Raw genomic sequence first — 10,000 nt, forward strand, 5'->3', positions numbered from 1 at the left:
TAACGGCATTTTGGGTAATGTACAGCTGGCGAGGCACACAGATCCAATGGGTTAATATTTCTAACACAGAAATAGTGGGTAAGATAGTAATCTTGGGGAGAACAGAAGAAAAAGAAATTTCAACTGAACCTGAAAAATATTCCACAAGGTGCATTATCTCACACCAAAGAAAATAAAACCTAGCTAGCATTTACACAGTGAAACACAGGAATTATACAAACAGCAAGCAATATACACGTAATTACCCCAAGCATCCTCTCCATGATCTAGAATTCAAAATGCAGCAAGAAAATAAATATCCAAGATATTACACAATTCCTTACAGCTTTTAAGATTGCTGTTGTGATAAAGGTAAAAGGAGATGTCTTCTTGTGAGGTGGGAATTATATTATAAAGTATAATCAAAGTACAACTGAGGAAGTATAGAGGGCATAATGGTAATTAAGGTGACAAAAAATTCAGAGCAGTTTCAAATTCCCTAAACTGTATATAGTAAGAACAAGATTAATTTACTTTTTTCTAGAACTAACATTAGCTATAAAAGCAGGAAAAATAAATGCAGCGATATTCTTGTCCCAGAGAATTAAAACTTCATTTCATTCTTAGCAAAATAAATATAAGTTACTTTTTGAGAGTAATTTCTAAGGCACTGAAAACATAGTGATCTAATCTCTCAACATGTGCACCTTTAGTCAATAAGCAATTGGAATTGACAATACCATTGACTGGAAGATTCGTGTAATAACATTAAATTTACCGAATTTTAACCCAGTCTCGCCGGGTACATTTTGTAGCCAAAATAAAAAAAATCCGGGCGGCTACAAAATCGGCAGGCAGAGCTTCCCCAGAGTCTGTCTGCCCACCGGCCACGGCCTGCTGCTGAGTCGGAGCCCGACCCCGACACAGCGTCACACTGGCGGGACGCGTGGAGTGTTTATTTTTTTCAGGTGTGTCAGATATGGGACACCCGGCGTGAGTGGGTTAAGCCAATTTATGAATAAGTTTGTTCACATTTGAGGATGTGATATCTTAATGAAAAACTGATAACAGAAAACCACAGAACACCACAATGTAAAAATAGAATATTGAGTCTACTGAGAATGTGCCTGATGCAAATCCCAACTTGGGTTAAAAATAGATGGAAAGGTAATAGTGCAAATGCTGCTGCAATGCAACTATGGAAGTACCAGATCTGCAATGCAATGTTCGTCCCAAAGTCGTGGATGCCCCACATGAACCAAAGACATGACATGAGCAAGGCTAAAATAAAATAAAGGACAAGACACAATAAGCACTGAATAAAGGTTTTGTTTGTGTGTACCTCTCCTGAAGTCTCCCCCATCGACCATCTATTCGAATTATTATTAACAAACAGCTGGGATAATCTCTGTTGAAGAACATTTTAATTATTCTTTTGCTTGGTGATGTTTGCCCTTGGGCATTTCCTTTGAAGTTGGATATCAAAAAGCCAGTGGAAGTTTAAAGACCATTCCTTTTCTTTAATTTTTTTCTGAGACAATCAGAGAAACTCTTAAAAATAAAATTTCTACTGATTGCAATAATAAACATTCAACCTAGATAACTGACATGTTTAACACATTCAAATTCATATTCTTCTTTACAAAAATTGGTAACTACTTATGTGGTCATTGAATAAATTCAATATAAAAAAGTACCTCAAGAGTTAGAAAAAAAAAAAAAAATCAAAAGGATATGCACACTTGAAAATCTTTTAAATACTCAAGTCAGTCTTAAAGAAAAAAATATACAGCAAATCTAAAACATAACAAAACCAGAGTGCAAAGACATACCTTGGCTGACTTGCACATCATCATGACTTTGTCAAAAACAAAGACATATCTGTAAAGAAATGACACATGCCATTAGAACAAACAATTATGCTGACACTCTGAAAGTCTGTCAATTTGAAGTCTACTTTGATGAACAAGAAGAGGAAGGAGAAGAATATCAGTGTCAGAAAATATTTCAATTAAGTACTTACAGACCTCTTCCCTTTCCCCCTAAATGATGGTTTGTTTGAATAAAACCAGTCATAAGATGAATAAGTTAAAAACCAATAACTTAAAGAATGAAACAGCAAAGGATATTATAGACATTGATATCTTTTAATCCAATGATACTCTCCTCTCCTCTTTTCTCCCCTCCCTCTCCTCTCTTCTCTCCTTCCTCTCCTCTTCTTTCTTCTCCCCTCCCTCTCCTCTCCACTCCTCACCTCTCTTCAAAGTCCATTGCAAGTAAAATGTAAATAATACATCATAGCTTAGCATAGAGCTCCTGTGATCTATTCTATCCTCTTCTCCAATGTTCATCTTATTAAGCATATTATATGTTATAAAAACACATTATAATATTCATATTGCAATGGCCTGGTTCTTTAATAAGTTGACAAAATGGCTTCTGGCTTGTGACAAGATACCACTTTATATCGATTTATGCCTATAACATAGTCATCTACCGTGGAATGTCCTATGTATAAAGGGCCATTGTCTGTACCTTTTCTTATTGGGTTCTGGGTGACATTCAATCTTTATTTCTCCATCCAGCCTTAGTTTCCCAAGCTCCTCTCTCCGTCTTAGTTCTTCAGGAATGTCCATGATACTTGTCTGCAAATCAAGATTTTTATTAACTGTCATGAAAGGTGTATAAACCATTTATTCATGCTTTGATAAGATGGAGTTACATCCTTACTGTGTTGTGGGAAAATAAATATGTATTCCACATGAAAGCACATAAAAACTGTAATGGAGTTTCACATGAACTTGCTCATTGTAAAGGCTCTGTGTCAGTACCTGAATGTCTTCAATTATTTGTAGCATTTCATTATCCCGTTTAACCTCATTGATATAGTCAGCTAGATCCATCATTGCCTCATGTGCCTTTTTTAAGTTCTCTAAATCTGGATGGTTCTGGAAAAACACAAAAAGAATATATGAAACAAAAATACCCTCTGTAAATGGCTTAGATATATTTGCCCTTTCCATGCTTTAATTTATCACATCTTTTTAAGTATAACTGTATCTGTCATTACATTAGTATATATGATGACATCTAAAAAGTTATGTATACATAAGTTATATATATATATATATATATATATATATATATATATATATATATATATATATATATATATATATATATATATAACTTGTATATCATATATATATATATAATTGAACAAATAAATAAAATAAGATCATATTCTTTGTACTTACTGCTGATGTGTATCTAATAAGTTCTCGTAATAAAAGGTGATATTTCAAGATTCTCTGCAGAGGCACTACTAAATATTCTCGTAACTGGTGCCTTCCTTTACTGACTTCCTTCTGACATTCCTGATGGCAAAAAACAAACAAACAATTAAAGATTTACTATTTTGAAATTCCTATAAAACCCCTCTCATATTGTTAAAAACTGGAAAAAATGAGACTTGAAAAGCAAAACTTAGGCATTACTCAATAAATGTATGATCACATTAACTATGGTGTATTTTTAAGTATCATTATCATAATTTATCTATTCTTCTTTTACAACTGTGGTAATGTTCAGCTATTTGAACAGGTGTCAGTAAAACTTTACTAATATCAACCGCAAGTATAATACATGTTTAATATAACAATACCTTACTGGGAAAAAAACAAAAATTCAATAGGGGTCCACTGACCTACTACACACAATGCACGACTTATCTCCCCCAACCCTACTACAAACAATCCATGACTTTTAATCTCGGATATCTCCAAAGTTTGATTTTAGACACAAGAAGAAGATGAAAAAACACACACACACACGCATACATATAATATGTATTGGTCAGTAGATTATCAAGCTATGAGATACTCCTTGTGTACAAATAACTAAAATCAAATAAAATATGAATCCATCAAAAAAAAAAAAAAAAAAAACATACTTATACCTATTCCTATATAAAACCAGCAAAAGGAAAAAAATATACCAGCAATTGACTGACATACTAGAATTGTCTGTAAAGAAGGAATGAGGGATTGGGAGTTTGACAGTATGAATTATGTTACAATGTATCTGAATTAATATTTCACACTTAACCCCCTGGATCCGGATGACGCTGCGATCGTGTCAAGGAAAAACTTGGGCAGCTACACGGGTGACTTGAACAAAGCGTCAAGAGCGAAGGCCAGGGTGAAAAAGACTCCCCATGAGTGCACAAACCTCTTGGAGTGTAATTTGACTCACTTGGCGCATAGATGGAGGCTTTAGCATTATTCCCATCGATAAACAAATGTGGAATGTAATATGTGTAAGCAATGACTGGAAGAGCGCCAGGTCCAGGGAGGATGACCATTTCCATGCTGTGCACCGTATTCCTGGCTGCTGTGACTGGTGGCGCAGTTTGTATTACGTAAAATTGAAAATTACAAAAAAAAAAAAAAAAAAGAGATATATGACACAAATAGCCAAATGTTCCATATATATTTTTTTTTTCTTGGACTGAGCTATTCACTACATAGAGAGATGATATGGAGTCTGTGCAAGGAAAATAAGTAATTACCATCTAGATAAAGCAAATCAAAAGACAAATATGGACACTGGAAAATGGCCATAAAACTAAAAAAGTTTTCATAAAATAACTTCTCAAAGGGAAGGCACAGAGTCTTGTCACCGGATCCAGGGGTTCAATACATCTTACACTATATTACAAAAATTAATTCAACTTAATACATGTTATTCTATATCAGAATTACTATTTCACAGTCACTACATGTTATGCTGTATCATAATTAGTATTTCACAGTAACTACATATCATGTAAAAACAGAGGTGGGAAACATGAGGAAAGGAAAGCCTACATGAGGGATATGGCTATGGGGATGGCAGGGTGGGTGTGGCTAGAGGAAACTTGGCGAGAATGATGTTAGGGGATATGGAAAGAAATTGACTTACCCGCTTGAAACTTGCAACTTAAAAAAATCAGAGTATATGAAAAATGGAATATGGAAATAATGAATTACATTTTCATATTCTATCAAAGGGAAGGCTTAGCATGAAAAATGAGATTTTCATGCCCTTACCAACATCACCAGGTATTATTAACATGACCAGAGTGAAGGTTGCTAATAATGAGTATTTATATCAATATAAATATTTCTTTGCCATGAAAAGTGAGATAATTATCCAATAGGTCATATTCACATACCAAATTACTAAAAAATCAAGACATAACATTCTCATCCCTTTATTGACAGGCACGCCTATAACTGTCATGTGGTAATGACAAGTCATGATTTGCTCTAGAGAGTGAGTGGGAGAGCTGGCTGTACACAGAAAATTCTGGCCCTGTCATGACAGGGATTACCAGGTAAAATGAGTAACTGAAACTGAGTTGTAACTCTACAGTGAACCCATTGATGCCAGGATAGCATGTACATGCATTCTATGTCCACTGTGATTTAAATTTATTAATTTTGTTTACATGTAGCAGTTGAAAAATTCTAAAACCTGAAAATTCAAGGAATGAGAAATATGGAGAGGTCAAGAAGGACCTTGGTGACAAAGCAATTGAGGAGCTATCTGTACTCAACAAAATTCACACAACAGTTGACAGTTATGTACCAGATGCAGATGGATTAGTACATATGAATTAAGAGCTCTCTCTGTCTCTGTCTGTCTGTCTCTCTCTCTCCCAAAAACAACCACACATACATAAATGGTAAAAAAAAAACAGATCAAAAGAAATGCTTTTGTGGAAGGAATCAAAACTTATGAAAAACACTTATGAATAAGTATGGTTATAGCCATCATGGAAAATTTTAGCTTGGTGATGGAGACAGCTATACCATCATGCTTCGGTCTAACGTTGACACTGAACTCTTGAGTGTATCTGGGGATGCGATTCCTGATGGGATTGCAGCCCAGGCATCTGATGACATCAGTGATTTTCCTATAGACCATGTCGCAGGATTGCTTTGTTGCCATCACATCAGCACACTATCCTGCTGATGATCAGCTTTAGAAGTTGCAGCCCATCACTGGTATGCTCAGTGCACAATTTTCCTCTGTTTTTGTCTCCTATAAGACGATAATGATGGATGAGAGCCTCTGGGCTTTCAAGGGGTGCCATCAGGCACTTCAGTATATATATATGCCATGTAAATGAGCACAGAGGGGGTTTAAGGTGTACAAGCTCTATTCAAGCAATGGACTAGAGGCCAGGTACACTACCGCCTTCTACATCTACATGGAGCAAGACCTTGGGGAGCTCCGTCCGAGTGTGAAAGATGTAGCAAACCTCATGGAGCAAGGGGGCCTTATGGATAAGGGATACAAACTTCACACTGACAATTGGTATTTGTCCTTAGCACTATTCCACTACCTGCAGGTAAGAAAAACATATGCCTATGGGATGGCAAAAACTAACTGTAGGTACATGCCATAAGACCTGGAGGTAAAAGGGTGACTACAGGATCACCCAGACAGGAATGCTTGCCCTGCATTGGGTGGACAAAAGGCCCATGACAATGCTGTTCATGGTCCACACCAGTGAGGCAGTAACACTTCCTCCCAACTGCCAGGAGCTAGAAAGAAGCAAGCCAAAGGTAGTGGTGCACTACAATGTCAGCATGAAAGGAGCTGACCTTCATGATCAGCTGGCTCAGTCTTACCCAGCCACATGCAAAACAATAAATTGGTACATGAGGACTTTCTTCAACCTGCTAGACCTGCCAGTCACTAGCTCCTTGGCCATACACAAAGTCCTTGGTGGTAAGATGACACAAACAGAATTTATGGCAGAGCTTGTGTGAGGTTTGTCACTGTAGGGACAGCGCCAAGGAAGATGGAGGACTCCTACATCCCCTGCTCCTACTGCTCCTGCAACTGAACCCAAGCTAGAGGACACTCTCTTCAGCAGATGGAAGTGTACTTTTTGCTTGAAAATGAAGGGGAAGAGAAAAGAAACCCAGATCTTGTGCAAGATCTACCAGATATCCCAGTGCCCTTCTTCCTGCTTCAGGGAGTAACTGTATACAATAGTATATATATTCATTTTTACTACAGTAACCCCCTTCTTCTTGCTTCAGGGGGTACCACACAGCTCAAGGTTTTGACTGAGCATAGAAATTTATTAAAAACTGTATATGTTTGTATATATATTATATTTTACCAAAGTAATCCCCCTCCCCCCAAAAGACATTTTTGTTTTCATGTGAAAACACACCACTACTTTCACACAGTACACTGCCACACACATGTAGTAATATTAAGTTATACTACAGCATAAGTCAGTAATGTCCTTCATAGAGCATGTGATATGGCTAAAATAGGACTCCAAAAATGATCATATAATAAATTAACATATAATAAAAAAGTTGTAACCATTTCCCACAAACTACCCACCTGGCTTTACACAGTGAATGACCTAGTGGGCAGTACTGATGGCTGATGGTATTCCACAGAATGAGTGCCAGACAGCAAATTCTCACCCCATCAGCATAATGTTAATACCCTCACCTGAATCTTTTGTCGTGCAGCATCATTGTTCTTCATAGTGTCTTCTAACTCTTGCTGGGCTGAGGTGAGATTAGCACAATATTCTCCATAAACTAGAAGCTTTTCTTGGTTATCAAGGAAGACTTGAGACACACTGTAGGCATGGGGGTTGTTTTGTGCTTTCTTGAGACCCTGATGTAGAATTCTATGAATCTTGGCTAATTCCTGAAGAAAAAAGATGAAGAATTGCATTTAATTATGAAAGAAATCTTTAAATTCCAAAGAATCATGTGAGCTTTATGAATCTGCAAAGTGTCATAACATAAATTCTTTATACCAGTCTCAACATTCAATAATACCAGGGAGAAATATATACACATGTATTCATACTTAGTGGTAACACTGTTTACACTTACTGTCAAACACTACTTAGCACTATATATAAAAGCTAGAAAATTTTCTTTTCTATAAAAATACAAGACAGAGGTTAAAGCAACAAGATTCTCTGTGATGCACAACTGACTATTTTTCTGAAAGACTGAACAAACATAACAAAAGAAAAATAAATCATTGTACAGTTGAGGACATTTCCAACTGGTACACCACAAGTCTGAAGGTGATAATTTTTATCTGGCTATACATGTATAGTATGTAGTATTCTATGAAGGAGATGACTGTGATTGTTTGAAATAATTTTATAATCATCTACAACAGGATGGAAATCCGAATGAGGAAATTATATCAAATTGTCATAACCATTCCAATTACAAAACTTAAGAAAATAGACTGACTTTTGTCTGCAACTGTACATGTGAATATCTAAATTATGTCCTTCTGTATCAATCAAAATCTTTTCACTCCTAATCAAAATGTGCAAAAATATATTTTCACAGTATTCTTCTTAAAGATATTACCATAGATTAGGGCATAAATAAATTTGTCAATGATCTTTAAAAAACAACTAAACAGGCAAGCTTGTTGCATTACCGGTATTTTTGAAAAAATTTTCACAATCTGACTTTCTTCAATTAGTTCTCTAAGTGGTCTGAGGAACTTATTTGTGAGCATCTCGAGTGCTTCGACGTAATTGTTCTCTGTCTCTATGAGCTCCTGCAGGCAAAGGTCTCGCTTCTCCCTTGGTAAGTCCCTGGCCAGTTCCTGAAAATGTGGAGAAACTTTAGTGTTCAAGAGTGTGATGAGCAAAAAAAGAAAGAAAGAAAGAAAGAAAAAAAGCCTCTTACTTTCCTTTAAATGAATAACATGAAAGGATAATCTAAAAAGTAAATAAGTAAAAAAATAAATAGAAACACAGCCTACTTCTTTTTAAACACGAAATTTAATAGATAATCACTTTCTTGACTTGGTGTACAATATGGCAAAGAAGAATCACAGGAAAAAAATGTCAGGTTATATAAAGGTATCAAATTATGGGTAAAATGTTAAGTTGAAATGTCATTTAATGGGACTAGTTGAAGTTTCATTTCAAATATGAATATTTTTGGGTGTAACTTTCAAACTCACAGCTTTTAATGCCTGTCTTAAAAGATCCCCACAGCTTGATGTTGTAGGAATTTCAAATCTAGGAAGTGGAATTTGGTCATAATTTGATGGAAAAAAATACATTTCTATGAGATGTCCATTGCATTGCTTTTTCTAACTTCAATTTCCTACTTGTGGGTCAGCAAATAAATAAACAAATATTAGTTTTTTACAAAAAAAAAATCTAAAAAGGACACACCTAAAATAATGATAATGAAAATAATAAATTATATTGATAAATTATGCCCTGAGCAACTAAGACACAAAAATAAGAGAAAATGTTAGTGAAAAATAATGAAATTTCCATGTTAAATTTTCTAACTCAGAGTTCTGGTGTGAGCTATGAATTAAATTTATATTCAATTAATTCAATTATTGATTTTGACATCATTCTTTGCCATACAGAATATACCACATTTTGTGAAAAAAAACTCATGATGAAAGAATACGTTGTAAAACATATCATCTATAATCAGTTAATTCTAATCCCTAACATTAATAACAGAAAAAAGAACAATAACAACTACAACAATTAGCTTCCAGCAATTTTTAGCAATGAAACATTCATGTATAATCATGATGCCAATGACAGTAAGCACTTACCATGTCCAAAGGCAGTCTTGACTTTCACAGATGCAAGGCAACTGAACAGGCTCACTGAAGCTAAGTACACAAAAGTAACTACTGTACATAACATAAAATATCTCAAAAATAAGAGAGAAGGAAAAATCAGTAGGTAAAAAGATCACAAGAAGAGCAAAAGCCAGTAACTATATTCATCATGATAAAAGTGCTGTACAAGGCAAAGGCAATCGTCCAGTTTGTTAAAATTGTGCGAGGCTTGACCCAATGAATATTCATATATTCGATATGCATAAATGAAGAAATCAAATCAATCAATCAGTTAAATCCTGCTGCAGCCATTGGGATGCATAGGGCCTTGATGAATTCACGCCACCACAACCTATCCTGTGCT

General features: G+C 35.4%; 1 protein-coding gene across 3 annotated transcripts in view; it reads right to left on the reverse strand.

The window, feature by feature from the left end:
* Positions 1 to 10,000, reverse strand: part of LOC113801310 (protein vav) — a gene marked incomplete at its 5' end in the record, with an annotated part of 32,689 nt that overhangs the window by 7,419 nt on the left and 15,270 nt on the right. For 2 of the 3 annotated variants that reach the window (XM_070123947.1, XM_070123954.1), the window contains 6 exon segments: positions 1,812 to 1,860; positions 2,515 to 2,624; positions 2,811 to 2,927; positions 3,237 to 3,356; positions 7,507 to 7,710; positions 8,473 to 8,643. In XM_070123947.1, the coding sequence (XP_069980048.1) occupies positions 1,812 to 1,860; positions 2,515 to 2,624; positions 2,811 to 2,927; positions 3,237 to 3,356; positions 7,507 to 7,710; positions 8,473 to 8,643 (771 nt within the window). 3 annotated transcript variants of the gene reach the window in all.

The sequence above is a fragment of the Penaeus vannamei genome, chromosome 1, assembly GCF_042767895.1.
Source record: "Penaeus vannamei isolate JL-2024 chromosome 1, ASM4276789v1, whole genome shotgun sequence".
NCBI lineage: Eukaryota > Metazoa > Arthropoda > Malacostraca > Decapoda > Penaeidae > Penaeus > Penaeus vannamei.